Here is a 26,893-nt window from a genome sequence, read left to right as displayed (position 1 = left end):
CAATAGACTCAACCTCAACCTCAACGTAAACCTTTGCCAAACACGAATAAAGTAAAAATAAAAAATATATATTTTACCTGAAAAAGAAAAATATTTTCGAAAAAAAATATTTTACATTGAAACAAACGAAATACATTTGGGCAACATTAAATACATGTATACATGAATATTCACACCACATACATGCTCATTCTTAAGGATTTTTAAGTACCTAGCTAGCTAAATGTTTGCTTTACATATAAATATACAGGTATTTTAAGCCACAAGTCTTCTAATTTATGGGCATTTGGTGCAACTAAAAGCCTGAACTATACAAAAGAGAAGCATCATATCTAATGAGCCAAGGCAAAACTGGTGGTTCTAAACCGGTAACAACATTTGTGGAGGCAGACTCAACCAATTTTCGAGATGTGGTTCAACGCTTAACCGGACAATCCATATCAAACGTAGCAAATGAAGGTTTATCATCAGCCCAAAGGATTGGCAAGAGACCTAAGCCTAAGCTCCATGAAAGAAGACAACTATATTTAGAGTCCAAACTCGAAATCTTTAAACCACTCATTACTCATCACCAATTTATAAAACCTAGCACAATTATCTTGCAGCAGCCGCCGATATCTAGCACTAGTAATCCTCCAAATACGGAATGGCAAAGCCTTTCACCTTCTTTTTCTTCATTGCCTGGATTAAAACAAAGCAGACGAGAATCAACATTGTTATTTTCTGATGATCTGAATGCTGCTGAAGAAGAAAATGCCATTAAAGAGAGGCGTTTTTATTTACATCCATCACCACGGTCTAAACCGGTAGGACACATTGAGCCAGAGCTACTCACTTTGTTTCCTCTCAAGTCCCCAAACACAAATCATAGTAATAAATAAATCTTGACCAATTCAATCATCCATGCATATATATATATATATATATATATATATATATATATGTATGTATGTATGTATGTAGCAGTAAATAATAGTTTCTTCTTTGAAAAAATTTGAAAGTGACTAATTTTAGAGCCCAAATTACAAATTACCAACTTGCAAAGGACCATATATCAAATTCTAAAAACTAATTAGAAATCTAATACTTTTCATCACTATTCATACTTTTTCATAGTCCAAATTGTCCATCTGCCCAATTCAACGCAATTGCCCTCAACCTACCAATTGACCAAACTGTGCCAACACACGTCCTAAAGATAAAGACAAGTACCAATTTTTATCATTACAACCATGCAAGAAAAAGACCATACTACCCGTAATTACCTATTGGTAAAGATTGAACATACTCCCTCCGTACCAAAATTATGTAATAAATTTTTAATAATTTTTTATATTATTGATAATACTAAATTTCATCTAACTTTTTACGGTAATAAATTTTTAATACTTATTTATATTATTGATAATACTGAATTTCTAAATTTATCACAAAAGAGTACTCTATAATTGTTGTACTTGTTTAATCATGTCAATGTCGAAGGATAGTTTGGAAATGTTACAAAAATAGTATATTCATACTTGGAATGGACATCCAAAATAAAAAGATGGACAAAAATTTTAAAACGAATGGAGTAATATATCTAAATCCGTCTCTCTCTCTCTCTCTCTCTCTCTCTCTCTCTCTCTCTCTCTCTCTCTCTCTATATATATATATATATATATATATATATAGAAGTTCAAACCTATTCACCAGCAGCAAATATTTTGGTGAGAGGAACCCGACCACTTTGGCTAGATCTTCGAACACACTTACTCCGATGAGATCTCTAAGCGCACCAAGGTAATATTTACTATTATTTTGTTTTATTGTTTTATTTATTTTTTATTATTTAAGTAAGGAAATTGAGTGTTTATGTGTTTATGATTATTAATGTGTTTAAATGTCAATAGATACACTTATTTATGCATGTGTCTGTATCTATTGATGCATGCATAGCTATGTATATATTGTGTTATTGTTGAAAATTTTCTAGCAAGAGTTTATCCATTTTATATAGCCTGACGGATTATATAGGTATAAATATAATGAACCACCAATACACCTCGCTAGGAAAATTAGTCCAAAAGTGAATTGCACCAATACAAGAAAACAAAATTAAAATTTTTCAGTCCCCTAAAAGCCTCTATATACATTATTTTATTTTCGGTTAAATGCACTCGCATTCCATAAAGATTTACCTTAATTACACACAATTTAATTTGAAAAAATACACACTCACACGCCCTATCAAAGTTGTTCAAATAGCGCTATAATTTTGTGTGAAATTTTAACTTTTAGCCCTTATTTTACATAAATCTCATAATGCCAAGAAAATTATTTTCAAAATCACAAATTTTATTTTTAGATTTCTTTTTAAGAGTTTAAATTTGTATAATTATGAATCGTTGACTTTTGACTTTTTGGCTTGGGCTTTTACGTCCATTTGGGCGTTCCATGCAAAACTAAATGCTAATCCCCCTAAATTCTATTATGTAGAACTCATAATTGAAATTTGTTTTCGAATCTAATATCCTTATAGGCATAAAAATTGCAGCCAAAGTTTGTTATATTTTTAAAGTTTATTTTGTGTTAGTCATTTATAATGCTCCTTAGTATGATATATGTTTTTGATTAAACACAATTTTCAGGTACATGTGGATGTAATGCACGCCAAGTTCATTGTTAACCTTATACTGGATGATGACAACGAGAATAAAAGTTAAGTGGCAAGTTTAGAACCTCCTATATTGTATGAAATCACAATCAATTGAAGAACTTCCATTGTACCAATATGCACATAAGATACTACATATATGAGCTTTTGTAACTTAATTTTTTATTACTCATTTTTGCAATTTTGTATAACACTTGACTTTTTAGTTTGTGTATGGTGTGTTCTTTATGCAATTTGAAAAAAAGAAAAAAAAAGTATGCAGTGCATGTGCTAGTCAATTTTGTTTTCTAGATCACATTAGTATTATGTAGCATCATGTTCAAAATGTTTTAAGAAATAACAATGTACATCATTATATTCTAGATTGGTTCTATTCATATGTATGGTAATTACTACTTACAATTCATTCATTCAAGTGTGATCTCTTGTTAAAAATTTGGAACATATTTTTGTTGTCCTCTTGGTGTGGTAAAAAGGATAAACTTAATCTCATAACAATATAGGTCACTAAGAGCATCTCCAGCAAGGTGTTAAAACACTCTTTTGTGTAAAATATACATTGTCACGTATGATGTGTAATTTTTTTTTATCTTCAGCAATCTATTAAGATACAGTACCGCATCACCAATATGTAAAATTATTGTGTATTTTACACAACCTTTTTATACAGCCACATCATCATATTTTCTCTCTCCTCCCTCTTTTTCATTCCAAATCAACCCTATATTAAGTAAGTTTCTAAAAATTATAATGGTTGGTTATTATTGGGAGATATATTTTTACACAAAGTGTATAAAATAACCGCTCGAGTTAAAAATAAATAATTTAATTTTTTTTTGTGTAAATCTATACAACGGTTGAAAATGTTCTAATATTTTAAATTGATTCTCATACAGTAAAAGTGGCACAACAATGTGTAGTGAAAATGGCAACTTGTGCAGTAAAAGTGGCACCTCTCTCATTATGGCAAGACTGTCCTCAATTAAAGTTTCACTCTAAGCAAGATGACACTCATATATACCGATAACCATAGTCCTTTTTCACGAATTTTGTGTATATATATATATTTTAATGGTAAAATAAATACACATACTTTTTTATTCACGCCGGGACTCATATATACCGATAACCATAGTCCTTTTTCAAGTATTTTGTATATTCTTGGCGCAAAAAGAATGATAAACTTAATTTCACTACGAAGAACTAACATTCATATCCCACACTTAAAAGTGCTGGACGTTGGTTGCAACCACATGTTGACAATTTGGTATTCACTTTGAATTTGTCGTCCTCGCAATGCGAAAAAAAAAAACTCAAGCCCATAGTATGTTTATTAGTAGAGGAGGTGAATAGGTCTGGTAGAAAAATAATAGTTTTATGATGATATTAACTCATTTAACTAACTAAATTTAATTTAAGAAAAAATTAAGTCATGTAGATTACGCGATCATCTTGAGCATAGCATGCAATCCATAAATAAATAAACAGTAAATTAATAAATAAATAGAGACCATAATTTACATAAAAATAAAAAAAAAATCCTTAATGAAGAGTAAAAAAAGCATGGGACCTAGTCAAACACCTTAGGTGCACAATCATGAACATTAGTTTGAAGGGAAAAAAATATATATAAAAGCCTCTTCATGTTAAATTATAAAATAACCCCTCTATGTAATTAGTATTTTAATATAAAAAAAAATTCATCAATCAAATTGCAAATTTACCCTTATTTTAACTCCTTGATTTATTTCCTTGGATCACGTAAAATTTATTTTGAAAAAATAATATATATTTAGTATATAAATATAAATTAAAATAATTTTTATCAAAACTGCTTAATGCAGATTTTTGTGATCAAACAAATTAAGTCAAAATAATTTCTCTAGTGTAGATATCATCTCGAGAATACATGTTTCAATACCAACAATTAATGATTATCTAAAATACCCAGATATTAGACCATATGGTCTGTATACTAAAGTAAATAAAAGAAAGACAAAAGTTTTTTACTCTCTAGGGTTTAAGAGTTACTCGCTATAACACTAACAAGTGAAAAATTAGTATGACAATTATTCTTATTTTTACTTATTCTTAATCCAGTTCAATGTGTCTGACGCATCAATGTATATGGTTTTGAGTCTTCCACTCAAATGACTAAAACAAGCCACCTTATCTCATTGAACCAACATGTACGTTACATTCTTTTCAACAGAATGCCTAATTGTAATTATTGAATCTGAACAAATTTATGATAATGTAATTCAATGATTTATATCTCCTATGCACAAGACTTTTTTTATTCTACTGATTCAATATCACCATTACATAGTCGGAGAACAACTTTTGTATTTCATGAATTAACCAATACAACCATTCACCAAATGTGTATGTAAAGCACATAAACAAATCAAATTTTATTAAAATAAATATTAATAAAAATTTGTTGCCCAAGAGGGGTAAATTTGGGTTAGTGGCGAACTATGAAACGTTTTTCAATTATTATAATGCGCAAATGATATGTGAGAACTTAAGATTAATAACATGCGCAAATAATAATAAGAGAGTTTAAGGGATAGAGAAAACCAAACTCCGCGATATAACGAGGTTGAGCACTCCTGCCGATGCCCTCGCCTCACGACGCCCCCTTGAGGATTCCTTACATTTACTATTTGGATTATTTCCTGCAAGTCAAGAGTAAAACCTTTACGCACTCTTGTTGCAGGTTAATAGAATACCTTTACAAGCTAACCCAAGCTTTCTTGCCAAATGCAATTCACTTCACTTGATCTTTCCAAGGGTTGTTGACCGTAATAACTAAATAAGTTAGGTTTTGAGTTTCATACAACAATAATCTCTCGATGGGTAGATTTGTATAAGCTCATAATCCTACACTTAAGATTGAGTAATCAAGTAAAAAGATCAATATAGGATAAATGTTTTCGAGTATTGATGAATGATAATCAACAGGTATTCTAAATAATCTTTCATACTTGTAAATGTTCATTCAAGACCATTTATGTCATATTAAAAAATTTAGATGCTGAAAATATTTGGTTGCCCAAATAAGGACCCTAATGCTCTGTTCAGTAAGAAGGAATGAAGAGGGGTGGAAAGAAAATTGGAGGGAAAGAACAAAATTCCTTCATTCGGTAAGAAGGAGACACGAAGAGAAAGGATAATAGGAGGGATGTCCCTCCTTTACAAAATTTTATCCGCCAAAATTTAGGCGGAAGACAGGAGAGAAAACAAGTAGAGCTATTATAAAATTACTAAATTACAATATTATCCTTCCCAAATATTAATTAAAATTAAACCCTACACATCTCATCTCACGCAAAACGCTCTCTCCAGTGATCTCTCTCATATACATAGATCGACACTATCTACAAACAGGTTTGATTCATGTGTTATATATATATATAGATTGTTTGTTATATAATTACCTTATTAGTAAAAAAGATGATTCAGAAGAAAAAATACACAATCTATATAAAGAACCATACAATGCCATAAAGCATTTTTTAAGAACATATTTAGAACGAAAAAAACTCTATGTTCACACCTAGTTCAAAATACAGTAGTTATATATGCATATATAAATAAAGCAAACAACAAATTAGAGTGAAATTATTGGTACTGTTCAAATGCGTAGTAAAGATGATGGCTATTTACAGGGGAAAAAAAATAATGAAGGATATAATGGTAAAAATAATTTTAAATTCTCTCTTCCCTTCTCTCCTAACGAACAAAGGAATTTGGTAGGTTTTTCTCTACTCTTCCATCCAACGATGTCTCATCCTTCCCTTCTTCTCTCCCTTCCACTCAATTTTCTTCATTCCTAACGAACGGAGCATAAAGGAGGGATGAATAGGGTCTTTAACAAACTATGGTAAATAATTGGATTGATCATTCTATTGTGCTAGAAGTCTTGATCAATATGCCAACGTGAATAATAGTCTAGCTATGGGAAACCCAAAGTCTGTTTATGTATTACTTCTCTAACTATTGGGAAATGGCATTTTAAAATGGTGGAAACATGAATAAAAACCCAATAATATGCTCATGCTTGGTAGATATGAGTTTCATGAAAATATATATATATGAAGTGTAGGAAACTTACCCTAATGGTATAAATATATTACAATTCAATCGTTAAAACTATTGTATAACCTTAAGTAGATCCTCCTGTTAGAATTTTTGAATGAAAATTATTTTATCAGTCATCAACAAATGCTTTTGACTGAACGTGTGTGATCACTGGTTAGTTGTGGGACGAAAATATGAAACTCAAAACCAACAGACATAGCATATTCAATGTGAACCATTGTAACTTATTGCAGTGGGTATGTCTGGTGATGAATAGGCAAATATAAATAGTTATGTCAAGTGATGAATAGACACATGTAAATGGTTGTGTCCAGTGATGAAGAGACACACCCAATCCGAAAAGACACTTTTATTTCTATAAATACCCCCTTAGGCTGCCATTTGCAATTAATTCAATTCATTTTCTTCTATCTCCCTCTCTAGACTTGAACCCAACCCAAGTGGTTCAAACCATACGTCAAGTGGTTTGAGCCACTTAGACCCTAATCCAATTTCATCGGGCCATATTAAGATTGGTCCGAATCATTTGGTTCGAATTGCACCCAATTCAGCATTTATATAGTATAGATGCATTTTTGAGTCAGAGAGAGTATTACACGAAGTAGGTTCGCCGTATCCACGAGATTGTAGTGTTGCTATTGGTAAATGTAAACCGTTGTATCCTGAGAGACAAGCGCCATAAAGTCCGTCAGCACCATGCGGGACGTAAATTGTCTTAAGGATATAGTATTCAATACTAGCATTGGTTCAGGTTATTTATTTGTTATTATTATTTTATTACTTTAATTTGCATGTTTAATTAAATATCCAGTAAAATATTTAACTAATTATTTTTTAGCATATTATTAATTATCTCATGGCATATATAAGATTAGTTATATCTTAAATGTCATTTGAAGCATATATTTTCTAACACCTCCAAAGCTTGGTCTCACACATATGTCATCATCAATGAGTACCTCCAAGCCTTTGATGGTAAGTTCAAAATGAGAAGTGATGTTGATTTTAAAATATACTCGCAAACGCATGAATCTATTGGAATATAGAACGGCAAGAATGAGGTTGAACCCAAGGAAATGCTTTGAAGAAAACTAGCTAACACAAATCTAAATTAAATTAAAACTAACCTACTTACCTAAATTGATTGTAGAGTGAATAATAATAAACAAGCAAGATTAAAATTAAAATAAAGTTTGAAATCAACAGAGAAAAAATACTAAGGTATCGGATTTCACCACCATTAAATTCATAAAGTCTCAATCATCAATTAATCAATTCCTTAAGTAATAAAAACAATTCGGGAGTCACTCCATTCTTTTCGAAAGATTTTATCATTAAAACTCAAGTAAAATATTTTCAAATCTAGATTTTCCTTCACTTACAAGTTGTAAAATTCTAAGCATCCTATGTATTTAACTTAATGAAAAACATAGGATCAAATATTATTACTTTTAAATAATATAAAAAGTAAGCCTAGATTAATTATTTAATATTCCTAACTACCATCAATATATGATAATAATGGTGAAAGAAACTTATAACAATTAATCATATGAAGCAAAAATCATAAGCATTATACAAATAAGAATTGATAAAAAGAATAAGAGAACTGTATTTCATTAATGGACGTTTCATCTTCAACCTTAGTTGAGGATTTTAGTTACACATGATAAAAGAACAAAGCAAATATATGAAAGATGACATGAGTAAAAAGAATTTAAACAAGTAAACCTGGATGTCTTCTAACTGATTGCTTAATGCGTCCTCCTCTTCTCTTTTGTATTTCTCCTCACTCTGCTGTCCACTTTATATAATAGTTCTCTAAGGGTTTCTCCAAAGGAAAGAAGAATAAATTTGGCAGAGAATGAAATCTGCCAGAATTTTCTTTCCATAAATGTAGCAAATTCCATCTCGATTTTGTCCCTTTTGGAGTGTGAATCATAAAATCTATATTAGAGACAAAAATAATGGGCTTTAAGTCCCCTTTCCATAGCCGCTGAGTTTGCCCAATTCCAATATTCGAGTCAAAATTTATGACCGAATTACTAAAACTGATCTAGAATTTTCTGTCCAAATAATTTCCATATTTGAATATAAATATTCTTCTTTAAAATAATTCTCAGAATATTTCTTTCTTGGTAAATATTCTCTAGAATATCCTTAAACAATCTCAACCCTTGATTGCATTCGGACACTTGATCTTCTCAATTGGTCTTTGCTTAAAACGATAGATATAGCATTTAATGATGTGAAAATTACCAAAGACTTGAAAAGACATAAAAACCCTTTATTAATTAAAATAAAATAGATAAAAGTACTAACAAATATAAATATTGGGATAAAATATGTATTAAATATATACTCATCAAGAAGCAAAACCTTAGATCTAGAATTGTAGAAGGAGATTGATATATGGGACTTGTATGTATAGGTTTTATCCCATACTTTCTCTCATTAGAATTGCATGTGAAATGTCAACTCTTAAGTATATGAATTTCTCTATAAGTACCCAATATATAGATGTCTTTGAGTGGACTTAACAACTCCTACAGTTTAATATGGGTGTCCATATCAATTCATTTAACTTGCATGGGATGCCCCAATCACCTCCTATAAATTTTTTTTTTTTTATTTTTTATTTTTGTCTTTTTCTCATTAATTTGCTTCAAATTCATTACTTGGGTTATGGGTGAAGATTTTTGGGCTTACTTTCTTCATGGCTCCAATGGACTATTAATTGATATGGTCAACCTCCTTTGACCTAATTTGATTAACCTATTAATTAATTCCAACTCCACTAAATATAATTAATGGCACTCCATTTGGCATAGGGATTTCCATGAAGTCAATTTGTGTCATGGCCGCTCTATACTTAATTAAGCTATCGGATAATATAAGTCATCAATTCGACCACTTAATAATTCATTTTATTTCGACTCCTTGATTATTCCGTTTGACCACATAAAATATTTATTTGATAAAATAATATATTTGATAAATAAATATATGAAGAAAAAATATTTTATCAAAACCACCAGTGCCCCCGAATTTTACTTGATCAAATCAATCAAGTCAAAATAAAATAGCACCGATGCAACTCTTGAGGGTATGCTCCCAAGTTATTCAATAATAGTTACCCAAAGTATCAGTCATTAGGTCCTATAGATCCCGTCGAATAAAACATGCAACTATTAATTAATATAAGAGTCGATCTCTCTCTCATCCTTGATTGTCATTCGCTGTGATGGTGATATGAAGTTAGTTGTTATAACGACTTTCACAACTCTAGATCCACATCGTAGATCTAGTTCATCTCTTCATTATAAGGACTCCATCATTTGTTACTGATCATGAACCATTTATGACAACATAAATCCTATAATTCATATACTGCATATGATATGCCCTCATACACATATAAATTACTTGTGTAGTCAAGTAGACACCTCAATTTAAATACTGAACTGACCAATACACATAATTCATCAATTGAATATAACGCATCCCAATTCATTAATTTGTTATACTAGGGCATACAAAACCAATAGAAAGTTCATGCTTGATATGATAATACATAGCATTTTCTTGAGACATGTAGACATTATCTAAGCCAACCCATGTGTCACAAGAAGTCTTGTAGCCCACGACCTATGCGAGTACTTGAGAAGTTAACGTAACATGTACCCAACTAAGAAGAATTTGATCATTCTTCTTCCATTCAAGGTATTTCAGATTTGGAGCCACTATAGAATTCCTGGAGATAATGGTTGGTGGAGCCTATGCCATTAACCATACTTAATATCTCAGTCCCATAAAGAATGGGGAGGAGTTGACTCTTCCACAAAAAATAACTTGATCTATTTGGCTTGATAGATACTTGTGCCAAGTTTGGGATTCCTGAAATAGGTGATGGGAGATATGAGAGTGATAGAGGTGAAACATTTGTTGAAGTGGATGAGGTTGGATTGGAGGCCATGAGATCATATCGTGGTATAGAAAAGAGAGGAATTGTGTGATTTAAAAAACCGAGGTATTTTACTCTCTAATACCAAGTTAAAAACATAGATTATATGAAAAAAGAAGAAAATAATCTTGAAAATTTTCACCACACTCATATAATGGTGTTATATTGTGTATTTATACGATGAGTTACAACAATAAGATACATAAGTAAAGATTCTCTCAAAAAACCTACATGTTTGTTATCGAATGAATTATATCTAATCCTTTAACTTGATGATCCACCATATCATTAGTTAATCTACTATCACTAAATTTAATAAATATATCTTCATTGGTTATCCATTAAATAACAATGCATACTAACTATTCAATAAAAGAACACTGGGGATTATGGAATCTATTCATGTCTCATTTGATGAAACAGACCCCTATTCCTATAAAGATGATCATTATAATGAGATTGATGAGTTGATCAATGTAGAAATGCTTTCTCTAAATGGTAAATCAAAGCTTACATATGGTATCTTTCATCAAGAAAATAAACCACTCCCTATAAAGAAATCAACTATCTAAAGGTGACTTTGAGTGTAAAAAGTTGGTAATGCCCCAAAAGAAGAAGTTTTGGGTTTTGGCTTGCTCAAACTGAGAGCCAAAAGCTATATTTATATACAAGAAATAGCGTACAAAGAAAGGAAACAAAATCAAAGAAAAACAGGAAATATGCCAAAATCTATGTGATCCATGATTACGGGGATCTTATCTATGTGATCCCATGATTACGGGGATCATATCTGTATGATCTTATGATAATAGGGATCTTACATAAAACACCTAATAAAAGGTTGAAATCAGCTAATAATAAAATAATAATAATAATGGCCCCTTTTTTGTAACCGTTTTTGTTTATTGTTTATCATTTAAGCTTAAATATAATGAGTGTTTATATGTAGTTTTTGTTTATCGATAAACAGATACATTGTTTGATAACGTAAAAATGTTTATCTTATTTTTAAAAGAATAAACAAAAAAATATGTTTGTTAACCTTAAGTTGTTTTTTAAAAATTTAATATCAGTTTTGAATAATTAATAAAAACATCTATAAAGTGTCCAATTATTTCTTACTTATAATGGCTTTAGGTAACAAATTGCTACTCTACTCAAATTTTTTTTCCTTTTCCGGAAGGTACTCATTACTTAAGTAATATTTCAAGATACCCATTATGAAGACCCACCAAAAGAATAATGTTTGTTTTGCTTATTAGCTCCATGTTTTTTTTATATAGAAGAAAAATAAGAAGGAAAAAAAAAAAAAAACACATAAACATAAACGTCGTTTTGACATTTATAAAATTGGACTATGTGAATGGTAATTATATAAGTGAATTTATATAATCGATAAACATAACCAATGTTAACAAACATCTTTTTCTTCAAAATTTGTTTATATAAACAATAAATTGTAAACATAAATAGTTACCAAAATTTGTTTATATCAATCAAGCCCAGCTTGGTAATTGAGGAATGAAGCAACGATGGACCAACGGATTTGGTGAACACATCTGCCGACTGATTAGAGGACCGAACAAAGCACGGCTTGATAATTCCTGAACGAACCTTCTTTCTGATAAAATGAATGTCCACCTCTATATGTTTAGTCCTCTCATGAAAAACAGAATATGAAGTAAACATCATGGCTGGCTTATTATCACAAAACAAGTCTGAGGATTATTTGTCACTTAGCCCTAATTCCTCCAAGAAAGATCAAAGCCAAAGAATCTCACAAGTACCCTGGGCCATGGCACGATACTCAGCCTCTGCTGAAAATCTCGAAACTACAGGTTGCTTCTTACTTTTCCAGGATATAAGATGATCTCTATAGAAAGTACATAAGCTATATGTGGAACGTCTTTCAGTTTTTGACCCATCATAGTCTGCATTACTAAAATAGGATAGCCCAACCTGCCTGTTAGAAGAATAGAATAATCCAAGTCCAGGACAGGACAGGACTTAAGATATCGAATACTCTCTCTATCCCAAAATACATGTTCTGCATGGGGAATCCAACTTTTTATCGTAGTGGAGTTTTTTTTTTTTTTTTTTTGGGATATAAGTGAGGTTTCAAATATTCCCTTACTAAAAGACAAAATAGTGTTCCGTAATTAGTGCACTTGTTTAGTTAAAAGGATAGTTTGGGAATGTTATAAAAAATAGTATATTCAATTTTGGAATGGGACATGTTTTGTGGGACATCCCAAAATGGAAATATAGATAAGTATTTTGGGACAGAGGGAGTAATATGATATACTGCACCATATGAGTTGTACGAGGAGCATGCATGAACTAACTCATAACATTAATAACAAAAGCCATATCAGGACGGGTGTTGGTAAGATAAATCAATCTTTCTACCAAACTCTGATATTGTGAGGGATCAGAAAGGAGATCTCCAGACTCAGCCGAGATCTTTATATTAGGATCCAGATGAGTGGAAACGAGTTTACACCCAAGAATACTCGTGTCTCGAAAAAGATCCAAGACATACTTCCTTTGCGAGAAAGAGATGCCCTACTTAGATCTAGCAACCTCAATCCTAAGAAATATCTTAGTTGCCCAAGGTCTTTCACATCAAAAGCTTTAGCCAATTAAATCTTTACTTGAGCAATCCCAGGGATATCATTGCCAGTAATGATGATATCATCAATACAGACAAGAAGAATGATACACAGATCGGTGAAAGAACGATGGATAAAATATGTATGGTCAAAATGGCATCTAACAAACTCCATGGATAAAATTATATCACTCAAGCGGCTGAACCAAGCTTTGGGAGACTGTTTTAACCTATACAAAGACTTCCACAATCAACAGACCTTTCCAACATACTCCCCCTCAGCTCGAAAATCGGGTGGACGATCCATATAAATAGTCTCAAGAAGATCACCGTTAAGGAAATCATTCTTCACATCAAGCTGATGAAGAGGCCAATTGTGAGAGGCAGCCAAGAAGACAAACAAATGAACTGAGGCCAATTTAGCCACTGGAGCAAAGGTAATATTAAAGTCTTTACCAGGAATCTAAGTAAACCCTTTGTCCACTAAACAAGCCTAATACCGATCAATAGATCCATCAATCAGATATTTAACACTGAATACCCATTTCCAACCAACAGTCTTTTCACTAGGAGGGAGAAATGAAAGCTCCCATGTTTCGTTTTGCTGCAAGACATCCATTTCTACCATCACAGCAGACATCCAATTGGGATTCCGGAGAGCCTCAGAGATATTTATGGGAATGAAAATTGAATCAAATTTGCCTAGAAAAGCTCGGTAAGACCCCGAAAGACCATTATAAGAGATATACTGCAAAATTTGATGATCAGTATTACAAACGAATCCGAATTAAGCAGGGGGTTTACGGTCCCGAGTGGGATACCGAGACTTAGAAACAAGGTCAGGGAAATGTAAAGGGGAGAGAGAAGATGTATTTAAACCTGTATCTGAGGAGGATGAAGGCAGTAAAGGAGGAGCACGATGGTAGCGAGAATAAACCTGCAAAGGAGGTGAGGAAACCACAAGAGAAGACTCTTCTTGAAAAGCAGGAAGTGGACGAGCAAGAGGAGGAACCTTTTAATCGGGAGTAGAAGTTTCCTGCAAGATAGTGTTGGAACCATAAAAAGGGGTATGCTCATGAAATGTGACATCAAGAGAGTGATACATGTGTTTGTGTACAAAATCATAATAGCGGTAACCTTTCAACAATGAAGAGTATCCTAAAAAAATACATTTAATGGCCTTGTCATCAAGTTTAGTACGAGAAGGGCTACTACTCTGAACAAAACATGTACATCTAAACACCCGAGGCATGATGGAAAAAATATTAATATCAGGCTGAAGCACTTGTTGTAAGGGGGCCTTACCATTTAATACTCTACTAGGGGTATAATTAATGAGAAAAATAGCTGTAAGAACCGCCATGTGCCAATATGACTTTAGCACATTCATACCACTTAAAGATATCGAACAACTGACATTAGTTGGCGGTTTTTATGCTCTGCCACACCATTCTGTTAAGGGATATATGGACAAGTAAGTTGATGAAGAAAAACTTTAGATTTCTTTTTAAGTAAATATACCCATGTGTAGTGGGAATAATCATCAATGAATGTGACATAATAACGATGCCTCGAAAAAGCAGTAACAGGAGAAGGACCATACACATTAGAATGTATGAGATCAAATATAGTATGTGCACGATGCATATGAGAAATATAACGGGTTCTAGTTTGTTTAGAAAACTTACAAATCTCACTTTGAAACTAATTATCCTTACAAGCCATTATTAATGAAGGGAAAAGTAGACATAAATACTAAAAGTTTACATGCCCAAGGTGACCATGCCATAAATTTAAAGTCTAAAAAGAAAAATTATAAAATCTAAAAACTGGAAAAACAGAGGCTTGAAGGCTTAAAGCAAGTGGTGGAAGTATCGGTGAAGGATCCCTAAAGTAGTAGAGGCTATCGTGCTTATATCCCCTACCAAAAATCCTCTTCGAACACAGGTCCTGTAAAACACAGTAATGAGGAAAGAAAATCACTGCACAGTTTAGTGATTTGGCAAGTTTGCAAATAGATAGAACATTAAATGCAAAGTTAGGAACATGAACAAATAGCAAAATAATATAAGAGGATAGATGAACATCTCCTTTACTATGAATAATGGTGGTTGACCCATCGATTAGACTAACAGCCTGATTAACAGAGGTAACGAAAGTAGAAAAGAATGACAACTCACCAGTCCTATGATCATTGACGCCGGAATCCAGAACCCAAGTAAGTTTTCCCGCTTTAACATAAAACTAGAAGGAGTACCTATAGATATAATAGCCATGGGAATAGAAGAGCCAGCTTTGGTAGATAAAGCTCCAAACTGCTCCTGAAGCTGACCAATGTAGGACTGTAACTGATTGAAGTCCTGAAAAGATGGCCTGGGAGGAGTTGAAGCAGGAGGGACAACAATCTGTGGAGTAGTATACCCACCAATAGTATTGGTTACTACGGCAGTGCGGCCGACCAGAAAGACGATTGCAAGAAAATTTATGCTTTAGCTCGAGATAAAGCTTAATGTAACGATCCTTTACATGACCCGTGGCTCCGCAATGTTGACAAATAACCTTTCCCTATGAAAGTCTAAAATTAGCAATAAGAGCCATCTGATCAACTGGAGTCTCTGGTAAAGCTACTGGGTGAGAGATCTGACGTCTATGCTCCTCATAAATCAGGCATATGAGATGTGTTTGTGATTTGAGTTCTAAGAGCATCATACTCAGATCATAAACCTATAAAAAACTGGTAAGTATGCTGGCCGTCCAGTCTCTTGACCAAAAGAGTTACAACTTCTTAAGAGAAATCGGAGAAAGGTTCATACTGTGCTAATTCTTCCCACCTAGACTGAAGGTACCCAAAATACTTTGATAGTGACAGCTTTAATGTCTCCTGAGATGGATGTGTAATCTCCCGATAAGTTCCAAGATACGAGCATCATTGCGGGAATGGGCATACATCTTGTTAAGGGCTTGCACAGATGAAAAACGGAAGTGTGAAACGTGAACATATTATAGATACACTTCTCCATTAAGTTGAAGATCCAACCCAGAATGGTGCACCTGTCCATGTCTCATGCAATATATTTAGTATCCGTCTTTTCTGGTTCCTTGACTAGACCCAAAAGCCAACCAGTTTTCCCTTTCCCTCTAATATGGAGTTGAAGAGAATGGGACCAAGATACGAAGTTATGCCCATTCAAGAACACATTAGTAATCCGTTGTGCTAGAGTATGACGTGCCGAAGATAAAGTATACTGGACCGAGGATAAAGTGTCCTTTTGGCTACTAGATTCAGTCATAGTACCAAAATAAGGTTGATCCACACGTCAAAGTAGGAGGAAAGAGAAAAAAAAAAACAAAACCGAAAAAATCAGCGCTTTCCTCCAAATATACTGTCAAACAAACACCGATAGCCCACAAAGAAAAAAAAAAAACACCAGAAGGACCCTTAGGTCATAAAAAAACCTAAGGGAATTCTCTTAAAAAAGGAGTAAAAAATAGAGGATTACCCGAGGGGTTCGGCGCAAGGGTTGGGAGGAGATGGAGGTGCACCGGAGGTGAGGGAAAATAGAGAGAGGGAGAGAGAAGGTGGTGGCGTTGGGGAGGAAGATGGGGAGGCGAATGTTTTGTTTTGCTCTGATACCAAAAAGAAGAAGTTTTGGATTTTGGCTTACTTAAACCAGGAGTCAAGAGCTATATTTATATACAAGAATATGGTACAAAGAAAAGAAACCAAATGAAAGAAAAACATGAAATGTGTTAAAATTTACGTGATCCCATGATTATGGGGATCTTATCTTTACGTGATCTTATGATAATATGAATCTTACATAAAACACCAGCTAAAAACAACTAGTAATAATAATAATAATAATAATAATAATAATAATAATAATACAGATATTTCAACAGCCTCGATTTTCATATAAGGAAAAGACATTTTCAAATAAGGGAATAGTAAAATGATCGTTTTATAAAATTTAATCAATGGGTCTGTCGAAAATAAAACGCTAAAGATATCGTTGAACATACACGCCAAATTTTAAAAAGGTCAAAATAATAGACGCTCAATGGTTCACCCACATTTAATTTGTCCAAACTTCAAGATTAGAGTAATTCAATAAGAAAAGCGGAATGCTAAGGACAGTCGATAAGTGTGAAAAAAAAAAAAAAAGGACCGCTAAGGCGATTGCCCATTCACAGTCGCCTGTTCTTATTGGTGAGTAGAATTGTAATTAATGTCTTCATTAATTACAAGTTTTCCACTTTTTATAGAATATTAAAACTATATATTTTTTTGGGACAAAATAGCCCTTTTAAGCCTTTCATCCGTCTCCTCAATTCTCACTTAATGAAGTTTACATATATATATATATATAACATTACAACATTACTTTCCTTCTTCTTCTTCTTCTTTTTCTTCTTTTTTTTTTTTTTTTTTTCATTTTTTTTCCTTGTTAGATCTATACGGGTTACTTTAATTCCTTTTCTTTTCTTTTTCCTTGTTAGATCCATATGCAAGTTTATATATATATATATATATATATATATATATATATATATATATAAAGGTTAAACGATAATTTAAAATAAAAGGGAAGAAAAAATACACTCACATATTATAGAATAAACTCACATATTGTTAGCTATTTATATATATATATATAAACATTGCTATGTGAATGAAAAGATAATGAGAAGAAAGGCAAATGAAAGAGGTAAGGATAGAGGGAGAGTGGGAAGAAAGGCAAATGAAAGGGATAAGGATAGTTTTGTTCATAAAAATATATATTTTAATATCTTATAAAAAGTAGAAAACATCTCATTAAGAAAGGTATAAATTACAATTCAACACACCAATAACAATAGCAACTGTGAATAGACAGGTGCCATCATTAATCAATTATATCTCTCCACGCAGATAAAATGTTTTGCTTTGACGACTCCTATCATACACTAGACGACGCCGTGTGACATTACCCTCCAATTATTATTAGTTTGACAAAAAGGCTACCATCGTAATTTAACCCCATATGCATATCAGAAGCACTTGTTACGACACCACGCCACTGGTAGCAAATTGATTCCACCGACTTCCACCGAATCGTCGTGAACCCCCCTTCCCTCTCTCTCTCAAGCCTCTCTCTCTCTAAAACTTAATAAGCGCCATCACAACACGCCATTTTCTGTAGTGTTGAATCAGCTCTGGATCGAGCTCGATGGGCGTCCCAGCGTTTTACAGGTGGCTCGCCGATCGGTACCCTCAATCGATCGTCGACGTGTTGGAGGAAGAGCCAAGGGAGGACCACAATGGCGTGCTCATACCCGTCGATGTGTCCAGACCAAATCCTAACAACATGGAGTTCGATAATTTGTATTTGGACATGAATGGGATCATTCATCCCTGTTTTCATCCTGAAGGCAAGGTATGTGCTGTCAAATGCCTCTTGTTTACCCAATTTATTCTCAGTGTTTGCTTGTTTGGAGGATAACGTTTGATTTACTAGCTCTGTACTTCTATGTGTACATATTGTGTTTTGAATTCTTGTTTAGACGATGATTATATTGGATGGTATTGATAGTACTAAAAATTTGAATTTAATAATTTGAGCAGAATTCTGAAACTTAAACTCAGAATATGGGTTAATTTCTCTTGATATGCTGAGTAATGTATAACTGATAAATTCAATTATTTTCTGTAAAAGTTGAATTAGAAATTTAGAATATAGAAATGGTTCTATATTTTTCAATATAATAATTAAAATTTACGTAAGCAAAACCATATTAAATGAGTTGACATAAACTTCTCAGTAATATTTTACTTATGATCAGAAAGAAAAGAAGAGATTGAGTCAAAATGTTAGATTGTTGGAGACATTAATGTTGGGATTATAGGATTGTATTAAATGATTGACATGTGCACCAACTCTTTTGGAAACACTCTTTAATTAAAATTCTAAAAGGCTAAGTTTTCCTTTTCTAATTTGAACTAAGTAACCCTAATTCCTTTTGACTCAATAGTACCGTATGAATGCTTCTAGGTTTGTATGACAGACATACATAGATATAGAGATGATAAATACACATCCACTCACCTCCCATTTAGGGTTATAGTTTATACCACCTAAGCCTATGGCCTGGTGGTTAGTTATTGTTCAGAGTGTTGATTGTCAACTTGTGGAGCTTAAATTGCCATCAATACCTACATCACACAACAAACATATTTGGAGAGCAGCCGCGACTAATGCTGGATATGAGAAGTCCATGGAGAAGCGAATGTGGATCTGTTGACAGAGCAATAGCTGAGAAGATCGGGAGGATATTGCGCAAGTCTCAGTCAGGATAGACTTGGTGATTCTAGGAGGGAATCGGGTAACCTAGTTATAAATTTCTCTCATTTAGTGGATTTTAATATGTTGGACTATGTCCTGTGGTTTTTTCAGTTGCAGTTCCTGTACTGCTGCGTTTTCAATTTAATTGTTAGATTTTAAAATTAGTTAGTGTTAGTTAGATTTGGACAAGATCAATTCACCCCTTAGATCTATTTTTGGACCTTGTGCACTCTAACTATTTAACATATCAGAACCTCGGGGCATTCCTTGAATATGATAGATAGGTAGATACGTTTTCTTGGTAAATAGATATTATAAGGAGTAAAATTATAACCCTCGGGTACCATAAAAAATATGCATATAACCCCAACAGAATCAAATAACCGCCAGAACTAACAAAACTTATCATGTTATCCCATATTCGTGTTAATTGGGTTGTGAAATGACAAAATTGACCTTACTATTTAATGTTAAATTAACATGCTTATAATTGTTATTTTAAAATTACAAATTTAACCTTCTTTTTTTTTTGATAAGTAAAAAATTCAATAAAAGCGTTCAATTGGGGAATGCATCCCTCAAAAAACAGCACAAGGCCAAATAGGGTCTCTAAACCCTCAACAAATCCAAAAACTCAAATTACAAATTTAACCTTCACGAGGTCCATTCCAATTGAAATTTAATGTGCTTCTTAATTTATTGAGTGTTTGCTTTCAATTGGAATGGACCCCACGAAGGTTAATAAATGTTTTTTATTTTAATGTTCTAGTCTTTTGATGCCTTTGCCCTCCGTGTTCTCTTTCTAACTCTTACACACACTCTCTCTCTAACATTAGTCATCCAAAAACCAGAAACATTGAAGAAGAGAGAGCATCATCACATGTATACAACATCATTTTGACAACTTCAAACCTCCCTTCCTCTCTCTATAAAAAAGGGTTTCTATGATTATTTTTCATTTTCCTCTTAAATAGATTTAAATTCATGTTCCCAATAAATTCTTTGAGTAGTCTAGAAAGGTCTTTATTTAGTCCCCCCCCCCCCCCCAAAAAAAAAAAAAAAAAAACCTTGTCATTACTATTCTACAAGTGGACTATTGGTCTAATATTATGGGGTAGATCTTAAATCCCCTCTTTAATCTTTAGTTCATCATAGTTTGGGAAGAATTATATATAATATTCTCCTAATGCAAACGCCAATAATTGTTACTTGTAGAAATCTTTTTTCATTTTTAGTAGCAACTGAAATAATGAATAGTATGTCGTCAAAACATCAAAAAAAAAAAAAAAAAATAGTCACTATGTTATTATTCATTTCATGCCTATGTTCTATTCACTTCATAAGTTAAGAGTACCATTTTCACTAAGAATTTGTAAGATGTCCAATAATTTTTTTCTTTTTCCTTTTTCTGTAAGATTTATTTTTTGATTAGAAAGGGTGAATGGGGTACAAGACTCAAAATCCCCCATTTTTCCCCTTAAAACTCTTCATATTTTTTTTTTGATAAGTAAAAATAATATAAGAAAAGGCGTTCAAAAGGGGAACGCGTCCCAATTACAAGAGTGGGACTAGGACTAAGGCCCTAACGAATCCAAGAAAGTAATTAAATCATCCGAAGAAGAACAAAAACTTCTCTTCACATAATTGAAAAGAGAGCGAAGAATGTAAAGTTTGACCATTGCCGTAGGCGACTCTTTCCCTTCGAACATTCTGTTATTTCTCTCCTTCCAGATGCACCACCATACACAATGAGGTACAATTCTCCAGAAATCGCGGACATCTCTTCTCACCCGACATCTTCTCCAAACATGAATTAATTCCTTAGTAGATTGTGGCATAACCCAACTCATGCCAAAAAACCCAACAATAAATTCTAACAATCGGTCGCTAGAGGGCAATGCAAAAGGAGGTGATCAACGGACTCTTCGGTATCCTTGCATAGACAACACCGATTAACAATATAATTACCCATTTTTCTCAAGTTATCAACTGTCAAAATCTTTCCCCTCATAGCAGTCCAAACAAAGAAAGCCACTCTAGTTGGAGCCATAGACCGCCAAATAGTTTTCCATGGGAATTCTCGATTAACAAAATTAGACAAACATAAGACCAAGGATCTAACTTCAAAACGATCGTGGGAAGAAGGAACCCAAATCAAAACATCATTATCTCTACCAACACCCTCCTGTCGATACAAGAGATTCAGAAAAACACATACCTTGTCCATCTCCCAGTCCTGAAGAGAGCGTTGAAAATGCACATCCCACGTAATCCCACTGCTATCAAGCCGATAACAATCAACTACGTAGGCGTGTTTATCAACAGCAATACTGAATAATTTAGGAAATGTACGAGAATGTGGCTGATCCCCACACCAAAGATCATCCCAAAACCGAATAGGATGACCATCACGGAGTTTGAATCTAATATGGGCAGAAAAAGCATCCCATCCCTTCCGAATAGCTTTCCACATCCCGACTCCTCCCGCGAGGGTAACTGGACGTGTAAACCAACCTCCAGCCTCGTCCCCATATCGACAAGATACTAGCCTGCGCCATGGACGATGTCTTTCCCTCCCATATCTCCATAACCATTTACCCAAGAGAGCTTGATTGAAAGGAACTAAACGTCTTGTTCCAAGTCCACCCAATTTCACAGGCTTACAAACTTCCTTCCATTTGACAAGGTGGTACTTGAATTCATTGCCCTTTCCTCCCCATAGGAAATCCCTTTGAATTTTTTCATTCCTAGTTGCAACGGAACAAGGAATTTGGAACATAGAAAGAAAATAAGTGGGAAGGCTTGATAACGTACTTTTGATAAGAGTAACTTTACCCCCCTTTGACAAGTATTGCTTCTTCCAACCTACCAATCTCTTCACATACCTATCAATCACGGAATCCCAACTCCCCACTAACCTTGAAGAAACCCCTAGGGGTAAGCCCAAATAAGGAATAGGGAAAGAACTCACTCTGCATCCAAGGACTGCAGCTAAAGAGGAAATGTCCTGAACATTCCCTACTGGGACAAGCTCACTCTTAGCCACATTGACCTTAAGCCCGGAAACTGCCTGAAAGCAAGTCAAGATACACCTCAAATATCGAAGTTGAGACACATCAGCATCACATAAAACCAGGGTATCATCAGCAAAGAGTAAATGAGAAATCTCCATCTGATGGTCCAAATCTCTGCCCACCCTGAAACCTTTTATAAGGTCTTTTGCCCTGCGCATAAGTCTGCTTAAGCCCTCCTTAGCAACAAGAAAAAGGAAAGATGACAAAGGGTCACCTTGTCTTATACCCCGAGAGCAACCAAAGAAACCAGCGGGAGAACCATTCACAAGAACTGAAAACTTGACAGACGAAAGACAAGTCTCAATCCACTTCCTCCATTTACTTCCAAACCCCATTCTTTGTAACAAATAGAGTAGGAAATTTCAATTCACATGATCATATGCTTTCTCAATGTCAAGTTTGCATAAAACTCCAGGAATACCACTCCGCAATCTGGAATCTACACATTCGCCAGCAATAAGAACTGAATCAAGAATTTGCCTACCGCCAACAAAGGCATTCTGGGAATCCGAGATGATCCCATCCATAACTTCCCTCATCCTTAAAGCAAGCACCTTAGCAATAAGTTTGTAAATACAGCCCACCAAACTGATTGGACGGAAATCCTTTATATTTGAAGCGCCTCCCTTCTTTGGGATAAGGGCAATGAAAGAAGCATTAAGCGACTTCTCAAAGACGCCAAAAGAATGAAACTCCTGAAAAGTACTCATTACCTCATTTCTTACAACTGCCCAACTTTTCATCAAAAATCACATGGTAAAGCCATCAGGTCCCGGAGCTTTGTCCCCATTATAACTTTATGAAGCCTTAAGAACTTCCTCTTCAGTGAAAGGATTCTCAATCCTATCTCTTTAAAGCTCAGAGATAGCCTTAAAATGAAGACCATCAAGTTTGGGCCTCCAAACTAAAGGCTCGGTATAAAGCTTTTGATAAAAGGAGGCAATACCGTTACGCACCTCTTCCTCTCTCCACAACTCACCATCCACCCAAATTCTTCCTATATGGTTACTCCTCCTATGAGCGTTAGCAAGCCGATGGAAGAATTTTGTGTTCCGATCACCTTCCTTTAGCCAAATAGCCCGAGATTTTTGTTGCCACGAGATCTCCTCCATACTTGCAATCTCAGCGAAAACCGCCTGACAAGAGACTCTCCATATTTTTATCATGATAAGTAGCGAATATTGCATGGAAGATTAATCACGATTTCTTCTCTGTAAGCTTGTGATATTTTATTTGTGCTATTCTTATTAACTTGAGAATATTGAAAAAATAATGTATTTTTTGATACTTATTAATAAATATTGCATTCGTAGTTTACATCTCAAAAATAAATAAAAAAAAGAGTGATGTACAATTTTTTTTTTTCTTCTTAAGTTCATAATTCATAAAACTATTTTCAATAGATACAACCAAACGGATTTTTGGAGTTTTTGTTCTTTGAAAACTGTTTTGCAGTTTTCTCAACCATGTGAATTTTCAAACTCAAGAAACTGAAAATTGTTTTCTGTTTTGATTATCTAAAAACTATTCTCGGAATTTGAAAAGTGAAAGGTGATCCAATGAGGCCCTAAGGTTTTTATTTTTTATTTTTTATTTTTTTTATTTTTAAGTGTTCAACATTGTATTTAGTGATAAGTTAAATCACTCTTACTTAAATTTATACCTTGTTTTTAATGACACTTTATTATTATTATTAAGTAATAGTTAAATTGCATTATCAAACACACTTAATAAGATAAACACTTAATCCCTCTAGAATTACGTGCTAAATTTTGTTATCAAACTACACCTAACTGTTCTATCTTTCTTTAATTTCGTCATTTTTATTAAAACCCTAAAATCCTATTTCTTATGCTTTTAATATGACTCAAAATCTAGTTTCCCTTCCTCTTGTCCGGTGGGAGCATGTTTGTAGGCCAATTCGGTTTAGTGGTCTGGGGATTAGGAGACTGGTACTTTTAATAAGGATCTTTTGGGCAAGTGGCTTTGGAGATTCGGTGTGGAGAGAGACAAACTACGGAGGAGAGTCATTGCCCAGAGATTCAGGGAGGATAGGGGTGGGTGGTGCTCCCTTGAGGTGAGGATCCCAGGTGGGGTGGGTGTTTGGAAATTCATCAGGAAGGTGTGGGAATTTTCTAAACACATTAGATTCAAGTTTCAAGGGGCCAATTCATCCATTTTGGGAGGAAAGTTGGTGTGGGGATTGTACGTTGGCGTGCATTTTTTTTAGACTCTTTAGGATTGTTTCGGATAGGCATGCTACAGTTGCCTATTGCTATCACCTTGATGGTGGGAGGACGATTTGGGATGTGTGTTTTGTGAGGCATTTCCAGGATTGAGAGCTTGATGACGTTCTTGAGCTTTTGTATTTCCTTTACTGCCAGGAGGTTGTTGTGGGGGATGACTCCTTGGTATGGACACCTTCTTCTCAGGGGAGGTTTGATGTTTGTTCCTTCTGTGGGAAGCTTTCAGATGATTCAGGGGAAGCTTTTCCCTAGAAGGCTGTGTGGCGCACCAAGTCCCCCTTAAAGGTGGCTTCCTCTTGTTAGACGGCAATGCTGGGGAAGATTCTGATGTGTGACAATTTGAGGAGGAGGGTATGTGAGTTGGTGTTCTATGTGCAAGGGAGATGAAGAGACAATTGGTCCCCTTTTGTTGCATTGCCCGGTAGGTAGGGACAGTTTGGGTTTGATTTCATCTTTGTTCGGGATTCACTGGGTTATGCTTCGGACTTTTTTAGGGTTGATTGAGACTTGGCGAGGTTGTATAGTGGGCTCTCTAGCCCATATTTTTTTTGGAGGGTGGCACCCTTGTGTCTTTACCACCCCAAAAAATCTAAGGAAGAGCATGTTGAACACTAAAGAGTGAGCTACTTCAGTAAGATGGCAACTTTTTTCTTTCAATCACAACGTTCTGTGTAGGAGTATCAACTCAACTGGTTTCAAACAATCCCATGCTCGACTAGGTATGGTTGAAAAGCGCCCTCATTGTGCTTTATTCCATTATCTTCTAATAATCTTGATCTTGGCATCAACTTGGGTACATACCATCTTGTCAAATCAGGGATGGAGGCAGTATAGGACCCGCCCCTCGGGGGGGGGGGGGGGGGGGGGGGGGTGACGGGCCCCCCTCGATTTTTTCCTTCCCTTATTTTCTATATATATTTCCCTATAATATGTATATATTTTTTGGAAATGTGTAAAAATGACCCTCTTGAAATTTCTCCTTCCCTTGTATATTATACATGTTTCCTTAAAAAAACAATATTTCTTATATATATATTCCATAAACACTTATTTATATGTGTATACATTATTATGTAATTTGTATCTCCCCCCCCCGCCCCCCAAATTTTTTTTTGGCTCCGTCCCTGTGTCAAATGTTAGATGCCTCACTTTTATGATGTAATAGATATACCCAGGAAATTTGAGAAAAGCAATCAATAGAAGTAACAATCCTTTTTGATAATTAAGCAATTCATTAAAAGCGTTCAAAAGGGGAACGCGTCTCTACAAAACCACAAAAACCTGGGTACCCTAAGCCCCAGGGACGCCAAAAACTCAACAGTCTCCTCAGCAGAGGAACAAAGTCTACCCAACCGCAAAAAAAAGAGAGAGCTAATAACATAAGATTTCAGAACAATGATGGAAGATTCCTCTCTTTCAAAGGTTCTTCTATTCCGCTCCCTCCACAGGCACCACCAAAGAGACAGAGGCGCCATCCTCTAGAACCCTCGAGCCTGTGCTCCCACCCACCCCCCTCTCCAGGTGTCCATCAGACCTTTCGCCACTGGACAATGCAAAAGAAGATGGTCAACCGATTCGCCATTGCACTTACACATGCAACACCAATTCACCGTGGTATGCTTTCTCCTCCTCAAATTATCCAGCGTCAAAATTTTACCCCACACAACCGTCCAAGCAAAGAAGGTCACTTTCAATGGCGCCTTAGTTTGCCACACTGCCTTTAAGGGAAAACCACCCCATCTGAGTCCAAAAGGCATCCGAAGAAAGATCTCACACTAAACATTCCCCTAGAAGATGGAATCCAAACAAGAGAATCCCTACCTCCTCCACGGATCACCTGGCTATACAACAACTCTAAAAAACCAAAAACATCATCCATTTCCCAATCTTGAAAAGATCGCTGAAAAAGCAC

The 26,893-nt window shown here is 34.4% G+C and overlaps 2 protein-coding genes across 3 annotated transcripts in view; both read left to right on the top strand.

The window, feature by feature from the left end:
* The first annotated feature begins 335 nt into the window (after window positions 1–335).
* On the top strand, window positions 336–10,779 carry LOC132296365 (VQ motif-containing protein 31). Its single transcript, XM_059794576.1, has 2 exons — window positions 336–870; window positions 10,637–10,779. Exons 1-2 carry the CDS (start codon window positions 336–338, stop codon window positions 10,777–10,779), a joined length of 678 nt encoding a protein of 225 aa, XP_059650559.1.
* Window positions 10,780–18,383: 7,604 nt separating this feature from the next.
* Window positions 18,384–26,893, top strand: part of LOC132295222 (5'-3' exoribonuclease 4) — a 50,079-nt gene continuing 41,569 nt past the window's right edge. For both annotated transcript variants that reach the window (XM_059793389.1, XM_059793388.1), the window contains exon 1: window positions 18,384–18,755. In XM_059793389.1, the coding sequence (XP_059649372.1) occupies window positions 18,549–18,755 (207 nt within the window). In that variant the 5' untranslated portion in view covers window positions 18,384–18,548. The remainder of the gene's footprint in view (window positions 18,756–26,893) is intronic.

This window comes from Cornus florida, unplaced genomic scaffold (genome assembly GCF_030987335.1).
Source record: "Cornus florida cultivar Cherokee Brave unplaced genomic scaffold, ASM3098733v1 CherokeeBrave_3.0.0_Hap2_Chr02, whole genome shotgun sequence".
In the NCBI taxonomy this organism is placed as follows: domain Eukaryota; kingdom Viridiplantae; phylum Streptophyta; class Magnoliopsida; order Cornales; family Cornaceae; genus Cornus; species Cornus florida.
This window is presented reverse-complemented; position numbering and strand designations above follow the sequence as displayed.

Bases quoted from the DNA above. Each gene is read 5' to 3' on its own strand.
- LOC132296365 (XM_059794576.1), top strand. From the start codon at position 336: ATGAGCCAAGGCAAAACTGGTGGTTCTAAACCGGTAACAACATTTGTG. The intron at 871-10,636 runs GTAATAAATAAA...TTGGCTTGATAG, and splicing joins GTCCCCAAACACAAATCATA to ATACTTGTGCCAAGTTTGGG.